Source organism: Carcharodon carcharias, chromosome 2 (genome assembly GCF_017639515.1).
Source record: "Carcharodon carcharias isolate sCarCar2 chromosome 2, sCarCar2.pri, whole genome shotgun sequence".
NCBI lineage: Eukaryota > Metazoa > Chordata > Chondrichthyes > Lamniformes > Lamnidae > Carcharodon > Carcharodon carcharias.
The window spans coordinates 122,326,108-122,353,856 of NC_054468.1; the positions used below are offsets into that span (position 1 = coordinate 122,326,108).

Below are 27,749 nucleotides of genomic sequence, written 5' to 3' on the forward strand. Positions count from 1 at the left end.
CGCCATTTTGGGTTGTGACTGAGGGCCGATCGGAGCTGAAGGGGGGGGGGGAAGAGAGAGAGAGAGACTGCTCCCTGATAATTCAATAGAGAGCTCCAGATAGAGAAATATTACCTCGGAGAGCCTTGAGAAGAAAATAACAAGCAATACAAAAAAAAAGATTCAGCTGACCGGGGGTTGAAAAGTGAGATGTCAACCATGAATCCCGAGTAGTAAGTGCCTGCTTTCTCTTTCCTTTTTCTGTCGGGTTGGAGCCGCTCCCTGGGCCTGGGGCCCTGGGCCTAGCAGCTACTGTCAGGGAAGGTGGGGGTGGGGGTTAACCAGCTTCTCTGTTGAGAGGGAGGGGCGACCTCCCTGACACCCCCGGGCTGGCTGCTGGTGGTGACAGTCACCGGGAGAGTCCAGAGGGAGGGAGGGTACCGGCTTAAGACGAGAGCCAGGCCTTTCAGGATTGATGTCAGGAAGCACTTCCTCATCGACACAGAGGGGCAGTGGGAATCTGGGACAACTCTTACTGTTCAGGTATTGGGGGGGTGGGGGCGGTGAGGAGATTGGAAATTTCCAAGCTGATGGATTTTTGCCAAATGGAGTTAAGGGTTACACACTGCACTGGGTAAATAAGAGTGAGATAGAAATAAGCTATTTTCTAATTGAATGGCAGAACAGACTGGAAGGTGCTGAGTGGCTTTCTCCTACCCCCTTCTAACGCCTAAAGAGGTTGAATGGCCGCCTGTCCCTGTGTAACAGGCTTGAGACTGAATGGCTGCCTCCTACCCCAGTTTAACAGGATTGATGGGCTGATCAGCCTCTTGTCCTGTGTGGATGTGAAGTGAAGAAGCTGCCCCCAGTGGGTTCTGGCAATGACACTGTTTAACTGCCGACTACCAACCCCCTCCCCCTGCTCTCCCTTCTGGACAAGACATAGCTGTGTCTATCCCCTTTCAGGCCAGTCCTTGTATAGAACTGTTTCCTGGAATCTTGTAGCTGTTGAGTTTTACAGTTAATAACAAATCTATTTTTTTAAGCTATGAACTGCCTGTGAAGGTTTTTTTTGGCATATTTACTTTGAACCAGTCCAAAGTGATCCACCCAGGTGTAGATCACGTGGACCTTGCTAAATACTGAACACTCAGCATAAGCAACTCTGGAATGCCAGTCCTATTAGTTGAACAGAACAGTAACACAGTAAATGCTTTTTTGGCAGCCTAATAATTCAAAATTAGTTACGCCCCAAAATGTCAGTCAATTTAAGTTTCACATTTCTTATTCACTACAAACTAGTTTGTAGAGAAATGCACAGATGTTACAAAATGTGCATGCCAGTGATCAGTGAGAGAGACTGGCTCATCTTTGCCTCTGTTCTTGGAGTGGCCTAACAGTACAGTACTTCATGCCTGGCCTTGCACAGAAGGTTTCTACAATGACACACTGGAGGACAAATAGTGAGTGGATCAACTCCTTGAAAGGAGCTAATTAGGAAATAGTTGCTAGTATGTTTAGCATATTTAAGCAGTTAATCGATAATTTGAACTATGGCCCTTGAGTTGTCAATTGGCATGGTTCAGTTCATTGTGAAGCAATGTCAGGTTAAGCGTTGAGGTTTGCGAGTGTCCTGTATTTATGTAACAATGTCTGTTAATGCATATTAAACAGAACATAATGCTCCACCGAACAGCAATCATTCCCATTCGAGGTTGGTTTCATCTCTGGCATTTCTGACAATGTAGCATCCCCTCAGTCATGGACTAAACTTGCAGCCTAGATTGTGTGTAAATGCTTTGGGAGGGCTTGTAGCTGTGATCTTCTGATTCAGAAGTTACCAGTGGAGCCATGCTCACACTTGGGTTGAAGTGCTGCCAACGGAATGGAGTCTGTGGCTGTGTGCAAAGTGTGAAATTAAACTTATTGAAGGATTTGCTTTAATCTTTTTCTGTAACATCGCCCATCTCCACCCAAGCTCAGCCCATCTGCTGCTGAAACCCTCACCCATTCTTTTCTCACTTCCAGACTCGACTATTCCAGAGCTTTCCTGGCTGACCTCTCAAGTGTCACACTCTAAACTGGAACTCATCTAAAACTCTGCCTATTTCCTAACCTGCGCCAAGTCCCAATTACCCATCACCACTTTGCCCAGTAGCCTACATTTGGTACATTTTAAAATTCTCATTCTCACGCGCAACTCCCTCCATGACTGTGCCTGACCCCATCTCTGAAACTTCCTCCCACTCTCGGGGTACTCTATGTTCCTTCAGTTCTGGCGCCTCGTGCGTTCCCACCACCCCATCATGCTTTTAATCATCTAGACCCTAACCTCTGGAATTCTCTCCCTGAGCCCCTCCACCTCTCCCATCTGCTGCAAAATCTACCTCATTGACCAAACCTTTAATCGCCCATTCTAATATTTCCCCATTTGCTTCATTGTCAATACTTGTCTGATACACTCCTAAGAACAACATTGGAATATTTTGCTTCATTAAAGGTGCTATATAAATACAAGTTGTTGTTCAGAACGTGCAATTTGGGATAATTTCTTGGATTTGTCTGCATGCAAAGCAAATTTCAAACCTTGTATTTAATAAAATTCAAATAAAAATATAAATTCACACTTTTATTGAAGTAATAAATTATAAATAGATCTTGTAGGAAATAAAGGCAACTATTTGGGCTGACAGTATTCCATTTGAAATGTTATCAGTAAATAACTTGGATTAGAAAACCAGTAGAGAATTTACACATTGAAGCAGTTATTTTTTAATGGATCACCTTAGGACAAGTAACTGAAATTACATTTATGTTTTTAATTTAATTTGCCATATGTTTTGTGTAATGATTAACTTTTACATCAGCATTGGATCTGAGAATTTAAATAATTGAGAAAATTGTGTTTACTCTGAGGTGAGGGGTTAATATGTTCAATTATTGCAGTTGCCACATGCTGGTATGATTTGTTGGTGGATTGCGTTTATAAGCTCCAAAATACAATCCAAGTCATCTGAAAGAATTCAAATGGATTTGACCATATGTTGAAGCTATTGTACTATTGCTATTGTACTGTGGATTTATGATGTAATATGAAACCCCTGCATAGTGGATGGATATCTTTGACAGTGTTGGAAAAGGGTTTATTTGTGTTTGTTTACTGAATGTATCCAGCCTGAAGCTGCAATCATCAATTACTGGGATGGAGGTCAAGGCCACTTGATTATACGTTATATCGGACTTGTCTTCACTGTATTCTAATGGACTGAATTTGAAATATTTTGGACATTTGTTACTCTGGAATGGGTTTGGTGAGAGTTTAGACAAGGATTGCAAGTGGTTCTGGGACTTAGTTTTGAGATTTGCAGATAAGCTTGATAGAATTAATTAATTCACTTGAATAGAGGGAATGTGTTTAAATGAAGAGCATGTATAATACCAACTGCAAACCGGTTATTTACTTGATCACATAACTGGATGGAGAGGATATAACATGTTTCAAGTCTGGAAGCGGGAATCCTATTTCTGCCACAATTTTTGCTGTGCTGGCAAAGTTCTTAAAGCATTGAAGCAATACACAATGAGTAGAAATTGGAGGCTATAAAGATACAACGAGAAGGTGTGTAAACAGATGGTTTAATAATGTTATTTATAATTCATAGTGTGGAAAATTTGTTTTATCTTGAAATTTTAACATGTCATTCATTTCCCTAAGATTAAGTATGCAGAGAGTTTGTTCTAGAAGTAGGCCAAGGGGTATTTGCAGATTTCTTTATAACAATCAACTCTAGATTTTGGAGGAGGGGAATGAATAGAGAATCGGGTCAATGTGTGTTTAAAATTCAGCGTTGATCTGATTTGCTTTCCCTCCCCCATTCCCCTCTTTCTGCACCCTTTTGTTTGCCCCAAAATCAATCTGTGCATCTTTGTTCCTTAGACTACTGATTATTGCTGATGGCCCTGAACTCTGGGGTAGGGGGAAGGTGGTGGTTTGGGGTGGGGGGACAAGGACCAAATTTGGCATTAGTTTGTTTCTTTATTAATACGTTCAATGTGGGATATAATCTGGTCCATGCAGTAAAAACAGAAAATGTCAGAAAACTGAGGTCCAGCAGCATCTGTGGAGAGAGAATTCTCTTTGAATGAGGCTTGACAGATTAGACACAAGGGTTGTTTCCCCTGGCTGGGGAATCTAGAACATGGGGGCACAGCCTCAGGATTAGGGGCTGATCGGTTAGCACTGGAATGAGGAGCAATTTTTTCACTCGAGTTGTGAACCTTTGGAATTCTGTATCCCAGGGGGCTGTGGATTCTCCATTGTTGAATATATTTAAGACTATGATAGACAGGTTTTTGGTCTCTGAGGGAATCGAGGAATATGGGGAGTAGGTGGGAAAGCGGAGTTGAAGAGGGTAATCATAACCATATTGACTGACAAGCTTGAGAGTCTTGCAAAGCAATCATGTGATCTTCTTTGGACTTCCCAGTATAAAGGATGCCACATTCTGAGCAGTAAATACAGTTAATGGCAGTTTCATCTGGGAGAGAATTCAGGACCGGTGCTGTGTGGTGGAAAGGAAGGAGCTGAAAGTGCACTGTGCGTGCATGGGAAGGCAGAGAGGTTGTTTAGGTGATTGCCTCCAAAATTTCCGGTACACTCTTCAATGATCCGTTCAATGCTGGGCGGGGAAGATGTGTTTGGTATTGGCATCATGCTGTAGTTAGTGGAAATGACGGAGGATGATCCTTTGATTTATGGAGGCTGATGTGGGGATATGGGGAATCCTATTGTGGCTTTGGGATGGGGGGGAAAGTGTGCAAACAAATGCAGGAAATGGGACAGACATGATTGAAGAGTGAAATGGAAAGCAAGGAAGGTGAGCAAGACAGCAGAGAGATACGGAAATCTTGTCGCAGAGAGGAACAGAACTTCTTCAAGGAGGTAGGCATTTCTTGAAGAGCAGTGGCAGTCAATTAAACACAGAGATAAAAACAAAAAAACTGCGGATGCTGGAAATCCAAAACAAAAACAGAATTACCTGGAAAAACTCAGCAGGTCCGGCAGCATCGGCGGAGAAGAAAAGAGTTGACGTTTCGAGTCCTCATGACCCTTCGACAGAACTGTCGAAGGGTCATGAGGACTCGAAACGTCAACTCTTTTCTTCTCCGCCGATGCTGCCGGACCTGCTGAGTTTTTCCAGGTAATTCTGTTTTTGTTTTGGATTTCCAGCATCTGCAGTTTTTTTGTTTTTATGATTGAAGAGGGCTGTGTCAACACGGTGAATGGGGATCCTCGAGGATAAAAGCTATGTTGGAAGCACTGATATGGAAAGCAGTATCTTCAGAAAATTGTCAGAGGCAGAGAAACTGAGAGAATGAAATAGGATTCTTGCAGAAAGTGGGATGGAAGGAAGCGCAGTCAAGGTTGCTGTGGGAGTCAGTGGGCTTATAGTGAATGTTGGTCAATAGCCTATCCCCGGAGATGGAAAAGTCAGGCAGGGGAAGGAAAGAGTTTGAATGGATCATATGAAGTTGAGGGAAGGGTGGGAATTGGAAGCAAAGCTGATGAAATTTTCCAGTTTGGAGTGAGAGCAGGAAATGTCACCGGTACAATCATTGATGTTCTGGCAAAAAAGAAATCTGCAGATGGGTTATGAGTGATGCTGAGCTGATGTTTATGCTTTCAAATCACTTTTATGACCAGAAACTTTACAGCATTTCCTTACATCTGAATTTTACCAAGCTGTTTCTGACAACCCTTTATGCCCATGTCCCAGCCCAAGTTTTACTTGGTTCAGTGTGATTCAAAAAATGTACATTGCTGTATTCAGCAATGCTGAGTTTTGTGAACTGGATGCTGGAACTCGAAGCACAACAATGTATATTACTTGAGGGCAAACTATGGACAAATATCAAGGTATTCAACCTAGCACTTTCCCTCGTTTAGTATGTGGATGCGGTTTCACCTTCAATGGTGAGAATAGGCAGCCAGTTCTATTCTCCTTACCCACATGCTTGTCTGAGAGAGATTCAAGCACAAGTTAAACTGACCAATTTTTTTCTTCCCTCCTTTTAATGCTCATATACATATTTTGAAAACTTTATGTACGTGGAACTGCAGGAAATGATTGTCATGTGCTATACAAGCTGTTCAGTTAACTAAGCTTTGAACTGTCACTGGTTAAGTTCAACAAAAAAGGCACTGTCCTTTCAAAACTCAATCTAATTACATGTTTATTTGTAGCAAACTATTTCCAAAAGTTCCATTGGGGGAACATTGTAATCTGTTTGTTCTTTAGACAAAACACACACAATAATCCTTACTTTGTTCAGATGGAATTTAGATGTATTATGTATATTGAGAGTGATTTTTTTGAAGCCCTTGTGTAAGTGATATATTAAACTGAACTGGAAGCAAAAGAAGACAAGAATGTATTACCAGAAACCTGCTGTTTTGGTGTTTGACCTTGTGGAAATGTTCATATCCTAACAAACATCACAAGATCCTCGGTTTGCAATGTCAGATCATTGTCTTATTTTGTGAAGTTGGATTTAACCTGGGGGCAGAATGGTTTTATTGTGTGACTCATTAAGGGTGCTTTGTTGTAATTCATTACTAACTTTTGTTAGGGCGTGATATGTAAGTAATCAGCCATTGTCTATGATTGGGGTCAAAGGTTAAATTGATCTAAGCAAGGCCATTTTGCTGAGTTAAGTATATGCTGTCTCATAGCTGCTTGGTGTAATTCTGAATATTATAAATTTTAGTTTGTGAACCACAAGAAAGAGCATACAGTACTTGGAGTAGTTAAAAGAATAAAGCCTACAAAAAGCTGATGTTTAGTTTGATTTCTACCAAAAGGTGGTGGTTGCATGTGAATGTAAAGATTTTGGGAATTAAATACTGCAGTTAGATGATGGTAATTGTTATTCTTGTGCAGGATCAGGGTTTGTAGTTTTGTTTATTTCTGTCAATCCTGTTGCGTTAGTTGTATTTTCTCAGGCATGTCCTATGATACTATAACAGAGGGATTACTCTGGTAACTCTTTCCAAGAGGCACGATACACTATGTGGTTTCCTTCTGTGTTGTGAAATACAATATATGTCTCATTTCCAGGAGGAAGATTAAAATACAAAGCTAAGCTGATTTCGGAATTATATGTTGGTACATCTTGATAATTTGAGCACTGCTGGGCCTAGGGCCTAACAGGAAAGTATCCATTCAGTTGCATTAATGGGACATGTTAACGTTCAGTTACCTCTGGTATCAATGCATGATTCTGCACAGCTTCCAAATTAACTTTTGATCTTTTATTTCTGCCTTTAGTACTGATTTAATGTTGAGTTTTGTACAAAGGACATGGAAAAAAGATAAAAGACAATAGTAAAAATTAAGAAAGACAAATGAAAAATACAAAATGTGTTGGCTAGTAGGGAGAAAGTCAAGAAATTACATTAGGAAGTTGTGATATTTAACCATGGATTATTAATGATTCCACCACAATCCTCCACTATCGTTAGTGTCTGATTTCCACCAACTACACACCTTCGAGCAGGGCAATATGATTTTAATACAGCTTTTAAAGTGAATTTGAGAGAAAAAAGCAGTTGGCTCAGATTTCCACAATTCTTAAGCATACTAATTGGTTAAAATATTTCATTGACTGAACAACTTTCATTCCCTAGACAGGTAGAAAAATTACTAATCAAGTAAGGAGCATCACCAAATATCCACTTTTATTCCAAACCTAACATTCTAGAACCAGGAAAATCATGCACCTATATTTTTCGGACTGCTTTTGGCCATCAGTTTCTTTTCTAGGTTAGTAGACATAGTTAAATATAATACTTAGAACAGAGAACACAAAATTGCACTCGAATCTCGCATGTAGATGAGAAATAAGAGGCTAGAGGTGAGAAGGATCAGGGCAGTCACACTCTGCTTGACAATGAAGGAGCAGTGTAGGAGGGCAATGGTGTGGTACAGGGAGTAGAATTTTGAAGTTTGCCGATGATACAAGACTTGGTAGCAGTAAATATTGAACAGGGTAGGAACAGATTTCTGGAGGACAGACTAATGAAATGGGCAGACACATGGCAGAGGAAATTTAGGATAAGTGTGGAACAACATGGAAAGGCAGCATTATTTAACATGGTGCAGGAAAAGAGGGACCATATTCCCAAACTCTAAAGGTAGGAGGGCAGGTTGACATGGTTATGAAAACAAATGGGATACTTGGCTTTGCAAATAGAGGCATTGAATAGAAAAACAAGGAAATTACATTAAACCTTTATGAAATTTTGAGGGGTTTTGATAGGGAGTAGGAAGAAACTCTTAGCGGAAATGGGCCAGTAATTAAAGGTTATGGATTTAAAATACTTGGTGCGAAGACTAAAGGGGAAATGAGAAATTATCTTAGAGGGTTAAGATCTGCAATGCACCACCTGAAAGGGTGGTGAAATCCAATCCCACAAGAAGTTTTAGCAGACAATTGGACATGTATTTGAAGGGGATTAATTTGCAGGATAATGGGGTGGGAAAAGGTTGGGTTAGGCATGATGGGTTGAATGGCCCTCTATGCTGTAAGATTCTATGATCCTGCTCCAGCTTGGACCAGGAGCAGAAATGATTTAGATGCAGCGAAATGCTCTACAACTTGCTTTAGCTGTTCTTGTTTGCTTGAGCTGGTAAAGAAAGAACTTGCATTTATGTAGTGCCTCATCACAACAGTAGCAGGTACTAAAACACAACATACCCAATTCATGATATTTGAAGAAATACTATAATCTGATATTGGTTTCCAGTAGAATTCCAATCATTTACTATCTTATATACTTTCATATGATCACCTGTCACCTTTACCAGTTTCTCTTTGTTCTTCAACTCAGTCCTCTGCCATTGGGCATCAACTTTCTTGTCCTGTATACTGCACAGAGCTTGTGATATCTTTGTTTGTTTTGATGACTGGAATTGGACATAGTGCACACTGCTTAGGCTACACTAAGTACTGTGTGAGAGTTTGATTTCTTCATTATATATGTTCCTTTATCAGCCATACTGTCCAACAATCTGTTTATTTTGTTGCTTGCTGCTCCAAGTTGAGAGTTACAAGAGGCCACCTGTGGGAGTGGATCTGACCTGAATGGAAGTGAATGGGTTAATACCACATAGTTTACTAGTTAACTGTTTTACTTGTCAAATTGTGTTCACTCCACTGTTTTTTGTACGAGATAAGAGCTCATGGTATTGAGGGCATGGATAGAGGATTGGCTAACTAATAGGAAACCGAGTTGGGATAAATGGTTCATTTTCAGGTTGGTGGACTAACTAATGATGTGCACAGAGATCAGTGTTGGCGCCTGAATTATTCGCAATCTATATTAATGACTTGGATAAAGTGGCCAAATGTATTGTTAGCCAAATATAATGATGCAAAGATGAGAAGGAAGGCAAGTTGTGAGAAGGATGCAAAGAGTTTGCAAAGGGATACAGATAGCTCAGGGGAGTGGGCAAAAAATTTGGCGGATGGAGTCTAATGTGGGAAAATGTGAGGTCCACTTTGGCAGAATAGTAAAACAACATATTATTTAAATGGATAATCTACTGCAGCATTCTGTAGTCTGAGGGATCTGGGTGTCCTTGTACGTGAATCACACAAAGTTAGCATGCAGATACAGCAAGTAATTAGGAAGGACTTTCCTTTATTGTAAAGCAGGTAGTCTATAAAAGTAGGAAGAGACGGAGTACTCGATACGAACTCAATGGCAACTGTATCCCTCTCCACAGATGCTGTCAGACCTGCTGAGTTTTTCCAGATATTTTTGTTTTTGTTATAAAAGTAGGAAGCCTTGCTATAACTCTTGAGGGTATTGGTGAGACTGCACCTGGAGTACTATGTACAGCTTTGGCCTCTTTAAGGAGGGATATAATTGCATTGGAAGTAATTCCGAGAATTACTGAGATGAAGGGCAAAATAAAAGTTCCGAAGAGGACTTACATTGGACTTAAAATGTTAGCTCTGTTTCTCTCGCCACAGATGCTGCAGACCTGCTGAGTTTTTGCAACACTTTGTTTTTATTACTGTACTTGAGATGAAGAGGTTGTCTTATGATGAAAGGTTGGGTCAGTACTGATTGGAGATTAGAAGAATGAGAGGTGATCTGATTGAAAAATATAAGACTTTGAGGGGGGGGGCTTGACAGGATGGATGCTGAGAGGATGTTTCCCACCAAGGGGGCATCTAGAACTTGGACGCACAGTTTGAAAACAAGGAGTCTCCAATTTAAGACGGAGATAAGGAGGAATTTGCTCCCTGAGGCTGTTAGCCTTTGGAATTCTCTTCCCCGGAGAGCGGTGCAGGCTGGGTCATTGAAAATGTTCAAGGCTAAGTTAGATTTTTGACAGACAAGAGAGTCAAGGGTTACAGGGGACAGGCAGGAATGTGGAGTTAAAGCCACAATCAAATCAGCCATGATCTTCTGGAATAGTGGTGCAGGCTCGACAGGCTGAATGGCCTACTCCAATTTCTTATGATCTCATGTAAGGTTATTAACACTATTGTAATGTGTGTCACTCAGATTGATGGGGATGCTCTGAAAATTCAAGCTAGTATATTTTTAACACTCAGTTCAATCTCAATATCAAGTCTACAAAATCAGAAATTCCACATCTGACAGTTTCAGAAATGAAAATTGTTTGGCTATACCAGGCAGGTACAGCCAGATACAAATGTGTCACTTACTTCCGAGATCCAATATGGAAGGACTGGACAGCACCTCTACAGCTGGAGGTTCATCACTTTGAGATCGCAGGCTAACACCAGTCTCCCAGAGGGCAAGGCAGCCAATTTACCCCCACCAGCTCATAAATATAACTTGTATAAGTTCTGAAAAGATTGAAATCTTTATGTCTATAGTTAACATAGACTGACTGTCTACAGAACCTAATCCTGAGTTAACAGCAATTCATATCAACTCAGATGCTGAACTCATCTGTACATTTATAATTACCAGTTACAGCTGAATTACCGCAACATAACTGAACTTGGCTGTTTGGTCTCCACTCAGTTAACACTGCTGTATTCCGTATACTCAACATTTAAGTGCTGCATATTCTAAGGTTAATAAACAGCTGGTTCATGATTGCAGCATGTAGTCTGTTGTTTTTTGATCATTGGCACAAAAAGGTTGCTGCACTGGGCTCATTGAATCCTGATGGGAGTTTGGTGATGTAAATACTGATATCTGAAATGTTGGTAAGGTAGTTTGGAAAACAAAGTTGGACACCATTCACTCCTAGGCTTGGTGTGATGAGCCAAGATGGTTCCTTAAGGCAAAAGATTAAGAATTCAGTTGGTACCCTTTGATTTATATTCATATTAAAATATACATCCATGTTGTTCAAGCCACTGTAGTTGGAGTGATTATCTTGTGTCTGAGAGTGAAGTAATGGGGATGCCTCCATTTTGCAGAGGAAGGTGAAAGGTGTATCTGAGAAAGAAGCAAGAGAGTGGCTAATGGAAACAAATATTTGAAAGGGTCTCAGGAGCAGTTTGAGCCTCGATTTGCTTTCCTGCATTCTATTCATGCAACTCCAGTATAATGAAGCCAAAGATTGTTTTTGTAGCCCCATCTTGCCACTACTTTCTCTTCCTTTGCACTGCTCCCCTGCACCCCACCTCTCTGCCCCCCAACCCCAATAAAAAGCTTTGGTGACTATTTTATTAAAATCCCTGGCATTAATTCCAGAAAGTTCTGAAAGCCTGTACTTCTGTTGTTTGATTTAATAGCCAAAGCAAGACTATTATTCTTTATCTTTTAAGAATTTATCTTTCCGTTCCACAGCCTGTTGTCAGACTGCTTGCCTGACTTTGAGTACTGGGTGAGTCTCAATTTCCTCTATTTAAGCATTGGAAAGAATGTTCTTTGGTTCCTGCCACTGATTCCATAAAACTCCCCAGCCAGTGCTTCAGGTTAAATTAAGCTGTCAGCAGCTTCAGCATTCTGTTTGACCCAAAGCTTAGTTGTCCCCTATCTCTCCAATCTTCTCTAACCCCAAAACCCTTCCAGATATCTCTGCTGCTCCAATTCTGGACTCTTGAACATCCCTGATTTTAGTCACTGTACCGTTGGTGGTGGTGCTTTTGGCTACCTGGGCCCTAAGCTTGAATTCCCTTCCTAAACCTCTGCTTCTCTACCCCTCATCCTTCCTTCAAGAGGATCCTTAAAGCCTACCTCTGACTAAACTTTTGGCCATCTGCCCTTGGTGACTCAGTGTCATATTTTGTTTGATTATGCTCCTGTACAGCACTTTTGGGAGAGTTGACTACTTTGAAGCTGCTGTATCTGTACAAGTGCACTCTCCTGCTCGCCCATCACTCGTATCTTTGCTGACCCAGTCCCTACAATGTCCCAATTTAAAATTCTTATTCTCGTGTTTAAACCTTTCCCTCAATCCCTCTAACCTTTTCCATTCCTTGAAGCTCCAGCAAATGATTAGGAAGGCAAATGGAATGTTGTTTATTGAAAGGGGAATGAAAGTAGGGATGCTTTGCTATGTTGCACAGTATGTTGGTAAAACCACACCTGGATTACTGTGTACAGTTTTGGTCTCTTTATTTAAGAAAGGACATAAATGCATTAGAAGCAGTTCAGAGAAGGTTCATTCAACTGATACCTGGGATGGGGGAGGAAGTTATTTTATGAAAGGTCGGACAGGCTGGGCCTGTATCCTCTGGAGTTTAGAAGAATTGAGAAGCGATCTTTTGGAACATATAAAATCCTGAGGGGATTTGACAGGGTGAATGCTGAAAGGACGTTTCCCCTTGTGGGATAGACTAGAACTAGGGGGCACAGTTTAAAAATATTTAACCTGAGATGAGAAGGAACTTTTTGAGGGTCACGAGGCTGTGGAACACTTGCCTGGAGAGCGATGGAGGCAGGGCCATTGAATGTTTTTAAAGCAGAGGTAGATAGATTCTTGACTAACAAGGGAATCAGGTTATTGGAGGTAGGTGGTGTTGAGGCCACAGTCAGATCAGCTTTGATCTTATAGAATGGCGGAGCAGGCTTGAGGGGTGGAATGGCCTACTCCTGATTCGTATGTTCACATACACCCTCAGGGCTCTGTATTCCTGCAACAGTGGCCTCTCATGAAGCCCCTCGCTGCAACTCAACTTTGGTAGCTGTGTGTTTAGCCATTCAGATTCGACATTCTGGAATGCTCCCTGTAAACTCCCCAACTTTCCACCACCTCTGTTGCTTTAGGCTTATCCTTAAAACTCACCTCTTGGACAAAGCTTTTGTTCATTCCTGTTATCGCCTTTGGCTTGACATCCACTTTTTTGTTTAATTTCACCTCTGTGAAGCACCTCTGCCTCTCTATCTCGCTTTCCTCTTTAAGACGCTGCTTAAAACCTACCTGTTTGTCCCAGTTTTTGTTCACCTGACCTTTTAATTCCTTAGATAAAAACAAAATACTGCGATGCTGGAAATCTGAAACAAAAACAAAAATAGCTGGAAAAACTCAGCAGGTCTGACAGCTCTGCAGAGAGGAACACAGTTAATGTTTCGAGTCCGTATGACTCCATCAGAACTAAGGAAATATAGAAATGAGGTGAAATAATAACTCCTTATGTGGCTCAGTGGCATACCTTGTTTTATAATGCACCTCGGAAAGTTGCATTACATTAAAGTTAGTATATAAATACAAGGTGTGTGTGTATGTATATATTGTTGGGATGATTTTCTACATTAAAGGCACTATAAAAATGGAAGTTGTTGGTACAGTTTACCTTCTCACCTTCAGGCTAACAGCTGGGGAGGAAATCAGACAAGGTTGGAACATTGTTGGATGCGGACCTCTGGCCCGGTGTCCAGTGCTCTCTTCAGTGAAGGTTATTTACTCAATCCCATTGTCATAAACTGCCAAGCTCTCTCAAAAAGAATAATCATTTGGGTGAAGTAGCAAAGAATTGTTAATACCCACAGAAGCATAATTGTTTTTGGGTGAGGAGAGAGTTCCGTATTCATGCAGCTACAATAATGAAAGGTGACTGCATGATCAGCCATAATATATGAATGTATATTAATAAAGAACATGAAGTACCCCATGCAATCTTTTGATAACTTCTGTTGCCTTTATCTATTTCAGTGACTATTTATTCAAGCTGCTGCTGATCGGAGACTCTGGTGTTGGGAAATCTTGTCTCCTCCTTAGATTTGCAGTAAGTACAGCATTCGCTTTGTTAAATAGGAACTTTGTGGCAATTTTTATACCAGTTTTATAATTGTCATAAAGACTAGCTACTTAATTACATGTAGTATTTTACATTCGCGTGTCTAGAATATCAATTGCACTTAACAATGGCATCCCAAACAGCACACTGAAATCCAAATTTGCCTTTTCCATTGTTGCAAGGATTACAGAATCATTACAGGCAAGTGGAATGTCAAGTGAAAAAGCACAAGGTGTAAAATCATATCATGACCTTCTGAATTTGGATTGTGCCTTAAGAGTGTATTCTGAACTACATGTCACCAGTTTGGAGTTTTGGTATTTTAAGATTTATCACCAGCAGGAAGAGGTTATTAAGGTGAAGAAGAATCAAGTATCATATTGAAGCACATTGGCTTGTGTAATTTTCCATATAGAATACTTGTACTTGTGTAGTGAAGTGCAGGATAGCTTTTTGATTTGAAGTGAAATATAGCTGGCAAGGGTCTTGGCAGCATGTATGTAATGAATCAACCACTTCAGAGACCTCCCCTAACTCCCCCATCTTCAACACCACCAGGTTCACCTTTTTGTTAGGGATTTGGGTGAAGTTTTGAAAACCTAATATGTGTTATTGATCCCTGAAGATGAGAAATTGCTTTCTTTAACAAATAAACTAATTCCCAGAACTGAGAGGAATCAAAGCATAACAGAGAGAATTACAGGACTTTAGTGTAGTTCTGTTGAGGTGTTTGTGCCCTGTTAAGTTCAGTTTGACAACAGTGTCCAGAAAAATAACTGGCCCAAGAGTTGATCTGAAACTAAAATTATTTGATCAGTTGCTAATGGTGCACGGGAGGTTTGTGATATGGCCAGTTGGCTACCAGGACTAACTCTAAACCTAGGCGGCTTCAGAATAGTACACCCTACTCTACAGTGGGATTGGCTTAGCTATCTCCTCTCTTCCCAGCGCCCCCAAAAAAGCAAACTGAGCTTATCCACCTCATGCCCCCACCGCTACCTCTCTCTCTCTTTTCTCCCCCCCACCCAAACATAAACTTGCGTTCATGTCTATTTTACCAACTTCCCATGCGTCATTAGCGAGTGAAACCTAAGCCCAGTTTAGGTTTGTGGTTCTCTCTGTTATGATTTGATTCCTCTCAGTTCTGGGAATTAGCTTATTTGTTAAAGAAAGCAATTTCTCATCTTCAGGGATCAATAATACATATTAGATTTTCAAAACTTCATCCAAATCCCTAATAAAAGGTGAACCTAAAAGAATTTCTGGAAAGCAATTATCATTGCTCTCTGTCATATACATGGCTGGTATGAATCATCAGCTATTAATTGAATTCAAATATGTGGGTTTTAAAAATGTTTTGACATAGTTCTTAAAATTGCTTCTTTTCCATAGTGTAATTTGTTCACTAGTGCAGAAATACCTATTATCTGGCCATATCTAGACTGACAATGTATATTGCTGAGTGCTTGTTAAATGATTTTAAACCTCCTGATATTTATGTGAAAGCGAAAAAGCTCTGTGTAATGCTTAAATTATTCCGTGAAGTAACAGATTACCTGTCTCCTTCATATTGTAATTTCACCAATCTTCCAAAATGAAAGCACTCAAATCTTGCATTGTTTATGTCAGTGTCTGTTTTGTTGAGATGAAGCCTAAGAAGCATGATTACAATTAGATTGAATGTGCAAAATATAAATTGCCTTTGAATTTTCATCAGTTGACGACCAGGGCAGGAGCCTAAAAAAATCAGCTTGTTCAACTCTAAATTGACTCTAAATAAGGGATACATTGAGTGGATGGATACATTTGAATGGGATCTTTGTTCAAGTGTGTCCATCCAGATATTCATACTCCTCCCCCTTGAATTAAAGAGTCATCAGCCTTTGCTAAGTAGTAGAGAATTGCATAAATGAAGGGTGTAGGCCTATATTTTAACTTGTCATAGTCACTCCCCTGATTGTCAAGGTAATGCAACTCTGCTTTGAGTTAACATTTGCTGTCCCTCAGCCATGATGATGTTGAGGTTGGATAGGGTGGTGGGGAGGGGACAGAGAGAAAGTTAGAAACTAGAGCTTACCTTTGTGTACTCGGGAAGATAGGACACTATCCATGGTTTCTGTATCCAATTTGCTAGTTCATGATCAGAAAGGAAATATTTGTGGGTGAAAAGTTTGCTGTGATACCCATCCTCATCGATGATTAGTCAGCCATACAATTTCTGCACAGATTTATGCATGCAAGTGGCCACAAATGAAGCTGATAACGCTGATGAAAGATTCCTCCAAGAGGAGGAAATGGAGTATGAGCGAGGCAGAGAGCAAGCTTTCATATGTCAAGCTCTTTGTAAGGAACTTGATTGGAATTTAAAGTTAGTTTGTTTTGGCAGGAAAAGTGAAGAGTACGTTTTTGTACTGTTTTGCAATTAAAACTTTTAAAAATGTGATCCATTGCAGATTCACACTTGATAGTATTCAACCCTTTTCAAATCTCAGCCTTGTGAATAAAGATCAGGCATTTCAGTAAGAGTTGGGCGTTGGCCTTTACTGTTCACTTTAAAGTGATATTGTGGCTTAACATGTTGTCTGCCCATCCCCATAGATAAAACGTATGGGATATGGTTTCTATTCTTCACATCTTCACTTCTCAAAGAACAGAATTATAACCTCTTTGAAAAGTTTCTCTTGTCTCGTTATTCATCTTAGGGTTTCTTTTAGCTATATAACACCACACAGTGTTTGAAAACGTTCATTTTTGGCTTTAAGTTGTCTGTTGTGTGTCTTAGTTTCACAAGTAGGGAAGCAACTATGGCTTGGTGTTTATGCCTGCTAACCTCCCCCTTTTCCACACATTATCTCAGTGCAATTTCTAAAATGTTCAATTTGCTTTTCACAAGAAAATTTTGCAACTCATTTCAAACAGATACTAGTGAGTTGCATTTTAAAATTGCAGCATAATTTTGAGCCTATGCTAGTTGTATGTATTTGCTCAAATATGCAGTTTTATGCATATTTACCTATACAGCTAAAGAGCAAACCTGGAAATTAAGATACTGGATTTTCAGATTTCTTAAGGTCCAAAGATTCTTGAGTGTTAACTGAAATGGTGCAGAGAGTCGCTTAAAAAAACAAAGTATATCAATGAAAAAACTTAAAACAGTGGAAAAACTTAATTATTAGGCAGCATGCTCTGGAGGAACCACCTGTTAAATTACAAATCTAGTCTTTGTTTAAAGTGTTGCAAACAGGTCTATAGCCTGCAGTCTTCCTTTAATTCTTGTGGCTGGTAAAAATTAAACAGGGTAGGTTTCTACCTTTTGATCTATATGGTATAGTTTTTAAAGGAGACACAAAATGTTGAAGATGGCTGTGGAGCAGCATACACTTAGAATGGGGAAACTCACTAATAACAATTTGGAAATAGTAATTGTAGATTTTTAATTCCCTCATTCTGTGTTTTGGGGCAAAGTATCTAGTTAATAATTTGAAATGTTAATTAAATGTGGATTGCATTGTCTATTCTAACACCTTATTGAGAGGCCAGGCCTTCCTTCAGGTTCATATTCATTTGTCTAATTTAGTGCATGTTGGATTTCAAAGGGGCCTGTTTTTCCTCTCTCCCCCCCCCCCCATCAGATTTACAAGTACATTTTTATTATTGGTTGTTTTTCCATTTTAGTGTACATTTTTGGAACTTGATTTCCTGCATGCCAGAAACACTTACTGTAAGTAGATGAGAGAGAAATTGTTCAGCTTAAAGGGAAGGATCTAAGACATATTGAAAAAGGTTTGTGCAGCTGGTAAGATTATTTCCACTAGTTAGTGGTTTGGTAAGAAAGTTGCACTAAACCTGGAATTTATGATGAAAGTATAAAAATGAAGAATGGTTGACACATTTCAATTTTGTAAAAACATTACAAATGGTTAGTAAAGTAGTTGATAATGATATTTCACCAAGATGAAGATATTAAAAGGTACAGGAAAGTTTGGAGCACATGGTTAGAAGTGAATCTAGCTCTGATGCCAATACATCGGTACACCCTCCCTCTTGTGCTGAAATTTCTGTGGTCAGACAATATCACCCTAAATGCAGTAAATCTTCTACCACGACAGTAAAGTGAGAATTTGAATTTGCTGTGTTGCCACAAAAGTGCCATTACTGCTCTTTTTTTTTGCTTCTACTAAACATGCAGGAAATTGACGTTATTCAGCCCTAAGTTTGAGTGGTATTACAGAGCTTGGAGGAAATATGTAAGCTGCTCCCTTTTGCACAGTCAATTCAAACTTTTCATACCAATAGCAGTGGTCTTGTGTACAAGTTGTATTCTGACTGAACTAAACTGTGGTTTAACTGGAAATGATTGTCTTTGTTGGAGAGCTTGTTTAGGTTGATCTCCACTTGTAAGTTGTTAAACAGTAAGGCAACCTGCAGACATGGGTGGATGGGGGCGGAGGGAAGTGTATATTTAAAAGTGTTTTCATAAATTTAGACTTGATTTAATTTAGTTGCATGCAGTCAAATTACTGGATCCCAAATTAACCCTTTGAACTCTTTTAGTTCGACAGAGATATAACCAAAAGGAAAAAACTCAGACACTGAATTAGCAAATAATATATTTTGTTCAATAAACTTTGATAAAATAAAACAATACACTTACCAATTAACTAAAGGAGCAAAAGGATGAAAAAAATACACTGCAGACTTCAAGTTCAAATGAACACACAAGCAGAAAACTACCTCAATCTTTCTCGCTGGCAGGAATTCTGCTTCTGTTTTGGAAGGAAACTGCACTATCCAGGGTCCACACCAGCAGGAATTCTGCCAGTGCCCCGGGCCCAGAGCTGCACTGCCTGTTCTCGTGCCAATATGAATTCTACCTCTGCCTCCGAGAAAACACAATATCTGCTCCCTTTAATTAGTGTACACAAAACAAGATGGTTCCTGAAACCCTCTTTTATACCTAATTCTAGCATCATCTCACCTTGATCCAAAGTTGTTCTTAATAGCCAATTGGTCAATAGTATTGTGAGGGTTTATTTCATTGGATCAAAACATTTTTGCTCATTGCCTTGCCCATCCATTGTCTTATGACTAAGATGGATTCTTTATCTTAGTGGACAGACTCATCCTTCGGGGCACTTAGCAGAATAGTTGGTAACACTTTGTTTTGATAGGAGCTTTGGAGGAATAATGCAATTGCTTCCTACAGATATTCTTATAGCATGTTTAAAATACAGATAGGAATGTCAGTAGCAAAACCGATATAAACCAACTCTTATTAACTATCAGATTAATTACTTCAATTACAGAGTAACTTAGGTATTTCTAATAATCATCTGTTGTTGGTCAGTTGCTACTTTTATAATACTAGTTAATGTACTAAAATATTGCATAGCTTGACAGAAAATGGACAAATCACAAAATGGCTTCTTTTACAAAATGGTGTCTTGATCTTGTTATTCTATTGCAGAACACTTGTTCTACAAGCCTCTAAAAATGGGCAAGTTAAGCAGGCAAAATAAATCTTACTAAAATAAAATCTAAAACCTAGGGCAGCTTACAGAAGGTTCTGTATTCATAATGGTGAGTTGTGATGAATTCCTACAGTAATTCAGCACTAGTTGGTAGTTGTTGAGTCTGTCCATGCATAACATCAATTGCAGAACATAGTGTCCTGAATCAATTTAGAATATTGTACTGAGCGCTCCTGAGTTCCAGTTCTGGAAATACAAAGGCTATTGTTTACAACTACATTAAAAAGAAACAAAGAATAATACAAGTCATAACACATATACTAGATATACCAAAGAAAGAGGGAGAGGTGATCTTTTTACAGTTCTTAGAGTGACAAATCTATGCACTTATGAGAGTTACAGTAGAAGAGTGCTGTGCTAACTTGTCTTACCATTCTCCTTGCTTTGGAGGGAGGCAAGTTCCAACTGCTCGCTTAACCAAGCTATCACAGGAAGATAAAGCAAAGTTGCCACACCCAGCATTTGTGTTGTATTTGACGCTAATGTTCTGTTCCTGCTTCCTTAGCTGGAATCACACTTTTCAACTTTCTGCTTGCAGTAGAGCAGGTGGTGTGTGTGTGGGAGTGTTGTGCTCTTTCTGGAAATGGTTTTTACTGCCTAAGTGCTGGCTTAAATTGGTGCTTTCTTCACATAATAATATGAATGGAAATGGAAGTATGTTTTTAGAAACTGCCTAACACCCTCAGTGTTGAATGGTGAATAGTGAGTGGCTATTTTCATGAGTGGACCGTTCTGTAGTGTGGAGCTCCTTCAAGAACAGCAGTTTGTAAGTTAAATTTTGTAACTTTCTAATCTTTCCTATCCTGTTCCCCCAAACATTCCTTCCCCATGACCAGAGCACATGGCTGATTGTCATTTTATTTGACTTTGGGCTGATGCTGGCTCCTCAGGCAGCTGTGGAAACACCCAGAGCAGCCGAACAGCAAAAGCACAATCAGGGTTGTTTTCAGGAATGATTTTATAGACTCTGTATGAGTGCTGCCTGTAAGTGGCAGCCGGATGCTGAGCAATGCTTGTGTCATGGTTTCATGTGGTTATCAAATTGTGATTATCTGTATTCAGCATTAGCAATATAACATTTTGTATTGCTTCCTTAGTCATGTATTGCTGTCTGATTATAACCTGGGAGTGATCTGCAATCCTCAGTTCCTAACTGATTACACTTCTCATGGGCAAGTTTTTAATTCAGAAATGCAAACTGCAGAAGGCAATACAATTAAAAATGAAAACAAATATGTAATACTATATTCCAATTGAAGATAAGTAGAATTTTAAAAATAACTAGTTATTACGACTGATTTATGCACTTTTAGGCAACATAGTTCGGTAGCATCAAATATTGTTGCAGAGAGAAAGTGATTTCCACAACTTCCTCAAGATATGGTAAAAGTTTCAAAAAACCAGACCCAAAACTGGGTTGCACAGATATTACAGTCCAGCAGATGGATGAAGTCACAAAATCCCGTTATTAGGAACAATTCACCTTAATAGGGAATATGTCAGTCAAAAGTAGGTTGTTTGATTCTGGTATTACTGTACTTTAAAGCTTGAATATTCATTTCCAGGATGATACATACACAGAAAGTTATATCAGTACAATTGGTGTGGACTTCAAAATCAGAACCATAGAGTTAGATGGCAAGACTATCAAACTTCAAATCGTAAGTATTTATAAATACTACAGCATTGCAGTAGTGAAATTGCTAAAATTCATAGTTGATTATAAATTAAAAGGCTATAAATTTCCAACATGATATCTATTAATCATTTTTTATCACTATTTTAAAACCTACCTTCATTTAGATTCTGTGATTCATCAAACATCTCCTTAAAACCTACCTCTTTGACCAAGCTTTTGATCACCTGGCCTAATATCTCCTTATGGTTCAGTTTCAAAATGTGTTTGATAATTGATCCTCTGAAGGGCTTTGAAACATAGAAAATAGGAGCAGGAGTAGGCCATTCGGCCCTTTGAGCCTGCTCCGCCATTCATTATGGTCATGTCTGATCATCCAACTCAGCCTGCTCCCGCTTTCTCCCCGTATCTTTTGATCCCTTTCGCCTCAAGAGCTATATCTAACTCCTTCTTGAAAACATACAATGTTTTGGCCTCAACTACTTTGTGGTAGTGAATTCCACAGGCTCACCACTCTCTCGAGGTGAAGACATTTCTCCTCATCTCAGTCCTAAATGGTCCACCCTGTATGCTCCTCGCATTAAGGCACAAAGCCTTAAGGCTTGTCTATTTAATATTACTTGCCCAGTTCCCACTATTTTTCACTGAGACCCTGTTTGATTTTTGCCCTTGATTTCTCTGCCTATCACTTTTCTTATTCCCCTTTCTGTCTTTTGTTCTTGTTCTTGATTCCCCCTCCTCTGACTCCTTGTGCAGGTTCCCATCCCCTGCCATTTTAGTTTAAACCCTCCCCAACCATTCTAGCAAGTATTCCTCCTAGGACATCAGTCTTGGTCCTGCCCAGGTGTAACCCACCCAGTTTGTACTGGTCCCACCTCCCCCAGAACCGGTCCCAATGTCCCAAGAATCTCAAACCCTGCCCCTCAGACCATCTCTTCAGCCACGTATTCATCCAATATATCCTGCTCCTTTACTCTGACTAGCACGTGGCACTGATAGCATCCCTGAGATCACTACCTTTGAGTTCTTACTTTCCAACTTACTTCCTAATCCCTATATTCTGCTTTTAGGACCTCATCCCTTTTTTTTACCTATGCTATTAGTACCAATGTGTACCACGACCACTGGCTGTTTACCCTTCCCCTTCAGAATGTCCTGTAGCCACTCAGACATCCTTGACCCTAGCACCGGGGAGGCAACATATCATCCTGGAGTCTCGTGTGCGGCCACAGAAATGCCTATCTGTTCCCCTTACAATTGAATCCCCTATAACTATTGCATTCCCACACTTTTTACTCCTGCCCTGTGCAGCAGAGTCAACTGTGGTGCAACAAATTTGGCTGCTGTTGCTGCTTTCCCCTGAGAGACCATTTCCCTCAACAGTATCTAAAGCGGTATATCTGTTTTGCAGGGAAATAGCCACAGGTGATTCATGCACTGCCTGCCTAGTCCTCTTGTTCTGCCTGGTGGTCACCCATTCCCTTCCTGCCTGTGGACTCTTAGCCTGCAGTGTGACCACCTCTCTATACGTGCTATCCACGATACTCTCCGCCTCGTGGATGCTTCACGTTGTCCCCAGCTGCTGCTCCAGCTCCGAAACCCAGGCTTCCAAGAGCTGCAGCTGGAGACACTTCCTGCACACATGCTGGCCCCGGGCACTAGAAATGTTCCCTGCTTCCCACATAGAGCAGGAGGAGCACACCACGGCTTTGAATTCTCCTGCCATGACTTACCCCTTTAAATTAAACCTTTTGGAAGATACTTAATATCAATTACTGTAGGGCCCTTCTTCCCTGCTCCTCATTACAGAATATTGCCCTTACAAACAATGAACCACAAAATAAGATCTTAAAAAGTATAAGCGATAAAAGTAGTAAATACTTACACAACCGTACTCAAAGGATCACCTCGTACCCTCCTCACCAAACTCCCTCAGTCACCAAACTCCAACTTAAGCACTCTACTGCAGCCCATAGCAGCATACAGTGCAGACAAAGTCAGCACTGTAAGATAACCTGTTTTTATACTCTCTGAATCTAGCTTCTGCAAACCTGTTTAAGCCAGTTGTCTTTGGGATGTTTTATTATATTAAAGGTGCTATGGAAATGCAAGTTGTTAACTTATTAACTTGAACAAAATAGTACCTTTTAAATAGATTTATACACTGTTTTAATTCCCACTACTCCAGTTCTGAAATGACCCAAAAGCTGTAGATTGAACTGGGAGAGGGAGAGCAACGCAAACTCTGGGGCCTTTAGCTGGCTGTCCATTTTGAAACAGTTTTGTTTGAGATTTAAGCGTCATACAAGCTACAATGATATGAACCCTGACTTAAACAGCATCTGTTTTTCTTGCTTCCAGTGGGACACAGCTGGTCAGGAAAGGTTCCGAACAATCACGTCCAGTTATTACAGAGGAGCACATGGCATCATAGTTGTGTATGATGTTACAGATCAGGTACCGTGAAACTAAACACAATACAATGGCAGAGGCGGGGAAAGGAAAGCAAATTAGGCAGATTTGGTTGCACCATTTAAATCAAATCCGCTCCCATAAATAATGAGCTATTGCTGTCCAGCAATGTTTATAGATACAGGTGTAGGTAGATAAAAATATAGAGATGGATATATCTCCCCCCTCATTGTATTTAATTGCCTAATTTAAGCTAGTATTCTATTCTTTTACTTGTATTGCAGTATTTTATAAAAGTCTATTTTATTACCTTTGGGGCATAGGAGCTATTATTTTACAACATGGATTGAGGAACTGGGTGTTGTAAAACCAAGGCAGGCTGATGGAGTGTGTAATGACAATTTGATAAGTTAACATGGCTAGTTTCTGTTATAAATGTGGACATATTAAGTGAAATAAGTTAACACAGGAAATATGTGCCAATGTAAGATTTTTAATATAGTTGCCTGGTGGTAATGCCAACCATTCAAGTGTAGAATGGCTACCGGTAATGCTTTGCTGCTTTCAGTGTGGTGCTTGGAAATACTGCTGTACATGGTACTAATGTTGGAACAATCTCTGGTGACTCGATAGATAGATAGACATGGTGTACAAATCAGGAAGGTCATGATTAGGTTCTAGGTATGTGTACAGTTAACTGATCTTACTTGGGGCACCAGTAGAGTCACTACAGTTAGCCTCAACCTTCCTTGCTACTCTGGGAAGAGAGGTTTCAATGGGCAGACTTTTGCTTCCTGTTTGACCTCTACAGCAAGTGGCATCAGCTTGGCCTGGTTAATGCTGCAGCTGCTACCCGAGTCAAAATGGGGATTTAAACCCCACTCCAGGATTTCAGAACATAATCTCTATGAACATTTCAGTACTCAGTTGTCTGAGATGATATCTTTTCAGGTGATGCATTGAACTACGTCTGTTGAGCTGGATGTAACTGATCCCATGGCACTATTCATGAAGAAGGGAGATGTCCAAAACAAATTAAAGTAGATCTGGTTTACTTTCGCATAACCCTTGTGTACCATGATCTGCTACTTTCTGTGAGAAGTCTGGACTGCATTACCTTCGATTTCCTTTTCAACTTAGCGTTTTTGGTTTTATTTAGCTTCTGTTTAAAAGTGAGTTTGAATGACGTAGCCCTCCCTCAGTATTTATTGGAGAAAGTTATCAAATAAAACCTCTGCTGGAAATAAACTTAGACTGGTGTCAGCTGAAGAGTGCAGGCATTCACTGTTCAGGCTTGAATACCTGAAAACCAGGACTTGAGGTCTGTTGTCATTGTGAAACTATTCCTGAATGTGGCCTGAAGGGGTGGGGAAGGTCACCCTTTCAATCTTTTTGTTTCTTTTTCTCCAGGAGTCATTCAACAATGTAAAACAGTGGCTCCAGGAGATAGATCGTTATGCCAGTGAAAATGTTAACAAATTATTGGTAGGGAACAAATGTGACCTGACAACAAAGAAAGTGGTGGACTATACAACAGCAAAGGTATGTTGTGTAATGTCAAACTCTAATGTACTTCAATTTAAAACCAGCATAACTTTTCACTTTCCAGAACAGTTAGCAGCGATGGAAGCATTCCAATTCATATTTAGGAAAAGAATGTTGGAAGCATCAGATCTACAGAAAAATAAAAAGCAAAATTCACAGCTATAAATAAGTTTTAAAAACCTTAAAATTTGTCTTGCTTGAAAGCTTAAATATTACACTGATAATGGTTTAATTTTTCATTATTTCTTGGGGTTGTGACCTAAATGCAGGTCCACTGTTAAATTCAAGTGGGAGCTAGATAACTTATTGTTTCTTTTTAAAAGAAAAACCCTGCTTGAGGTTGTTTCATGTTTGTATTTTTGAACTTTGGGAGCCTAGATATCTGTGATCCATTTCTAGCCTTTCATACTCTAGTATGTGCCAACTGTACATGTACGATGGGTGATTTCCAGGCAGGGTCACCTTTAGTCCACATTTGTTTGCTACCTGTTGGCAGAAGCAACCTGCCTGCCTTATGGGCCACGTGCTTATTCATGATGTAGGGTTCCATAACTTGCTGTTGAATACCATTCAATAGTTAAACTGCTTAATTTGTACCTTTCTACACAAAGATTTTCGATGAGCATTAAACTTATATCTGTGACGTGAAGGCATTTTGATAGTTAAGTGTCTCTGCAAACGGATAATTTTTATTATCAGCACTGGTGTTAATGTACAAATTTGATTGCAGTGTAATTTTTAAACATTGGTCTTTTGTGGTTGAATGTGACAGGTTTTGATGCCATAAACTTGAACTCATCCAAAACTCTGCTGCCCAATTTCCGTTCACCCATCCACCCGTGTTTGATGCATTACATTGGCTCCTGGCCTGACAACACCTCAATTTTAAAATCTTCATCCTTGTTTTCAAATCCCCCATGGCTTTGCACCCCACCCCCCCTTAGCTCTGTAACCACCTCCAGCCCCACAATCCTCAGACATCTGCAACCCCAATTCTGGCATCATGCACATCCCTGATTTCAGTAGCTCAATCTTTGGCAGCTGTATTTTCAGCTGCCTAGACCCTAACCATTACACTTCACTGCCCTCCTTTAAGAAGCTCCTTAAAGCCTGCCTCTTTCTGTCCTGGGTATCTCCTTGTGTGCCTCAGTGTCAAATTGTTTGGTGATGCTCTTTTGTATATTTTACTATGTTAAAGGCACTTTTTTTTGGAATAAGTTATATTTAAAAACAATTGGCTTATTGATGCAGATGTAAGGAGTGTCTTCCCAACCTCCCTTTTGGGTCACTTAATGTCTTTCATGAACTAAATCTTAGCTTAAGTCCATACACGTTCTTGCAGTAAATCAGTAGAGGGAGACACGTTGTTAGGCATTGGCAATTGGGGTAAGTTGCAACGTGAAACCACCTTTAATGGTTCTGTGTACATTTGTAGCTCTAGGAAATGCTAATCTAAAATCTGGTTATATTGTAGTTGTACTTGTATATTCTTGACAGATGTGCATTAACAAAATTCGGTTACAAAAAAACTTTGTAGATTGATTAAGTATTTTATCTGCGATTGTAGTAAATTGCACAAGAGAAATAATTTCTGAAGGTGGCAGCCAGCTTCCCTAAACTTGCTAAAGGCCTTTTGCAACGATGATATTTATTTGACTTGGAGTGGCAAATGTGGTTCCTCAAACTGAAAACGAAATGTTTGGGCAGCGGGGGTTTTTACCCTGTTCATGAGTTGCAGAGTGACTTGTATGTATTGTTCTTGCTGATTATTTCCTCTTTCATTGGTCAACAGGAATTTGCAGATTCCCTTGGGATTCCATTTTTGGAAACCAGTGCAAAGAATGCAACAAATGTAGAACAAGCCTTCATGACAATGGCTGCTGAGATTAAAAAGCGAATGGGTCCTGGAGCTACATCTGGTGGTTCTGAAAAGTCAAATGTAAATATACAGAGCACACCAGTGAAGCCGTCCAGTGGGGGTTGCTGCTAAGAGTTTTCACATTCTCCTAATAAATTTGATTTAATAGGCCCAAAAGTAAGAAACGTTGCCTGAATTGTACTGTATGTAGCCACACTACTACAGACTTGCCCCTTTCCTGCTCCCTTCCAGACACAATCGGGGACTAAAAAGCCACTATTGGCTGGGATTTCCAACTTAAGACTAACTTCATTTTCAGAATGGTTTTAAACTTTAAAGCGTGCAGGTCATTAATAATGTGCATAAATCTCATACCTGTTATCAGATTTTCCTGCGGTCGGTTTATTATAAAAAAATGATTTTGTTTATAATGGCATGTTTTAAATGTCAACATTGGATCTCCTCTGAAGATGAAGTTTAGCCATTTTGCATCAAGCAGCACAAGTGTTTGTCATGTTCATTGACATCAATAAAGTTTAGTGAAATGTTA

At 39.8% G+C, this 27,749-nt stretch overlaps 1 protein-coding gene across 1 annotated transcript; it reads left to right on the top strand.

Annotated features, from left to right (window-relative positions):
- Positions 1-27,749, top strand: rab1ab (RAB1A, member RAS oncogene family b). Its single transcript, XM_041215095.1, has 6 exons — positions 1-212; positions 14,133-14,205; positions 21,314-21,409; positions 23,746-23,841; positions 25,207-25,338; positions 27,134-27,749. Exons 1-6 carry the CDS (start codon positions 190-192, stop codon positions 27,329-27,331), a joined length of 618 nt encoding a protein of 205 aa, XP_041071029.1. The 5' UTR covers positions 1-189; the 3' UTR covers positions 27,332-27,749.

What these genes read in the sequence shown, in the direction of transcription:
- rab1ab (XM_041215095.1), top strand. Translation starts at nt 190, where the DNA reads ATGTCAACCATGAATCCCGAGTA. An exon ending in AGACTATCAAACTTCAAATC is followed by an intron (nt 21,410 to 23,745) that starts GTAAGTATTTAT and finishes TCTTGCTTCCAG; the next exon opens with TGGGACACAGCTGGTCAGGA. An exon ending in TGGACTATACAACAGCAAAG is followed by an intron (nt 25,339 to 27,133) that starts GTATGTTGTGTA and finishes ATTGGTCAACAG; the next exon opens with GAATTTGCAGATTCCCTTGG.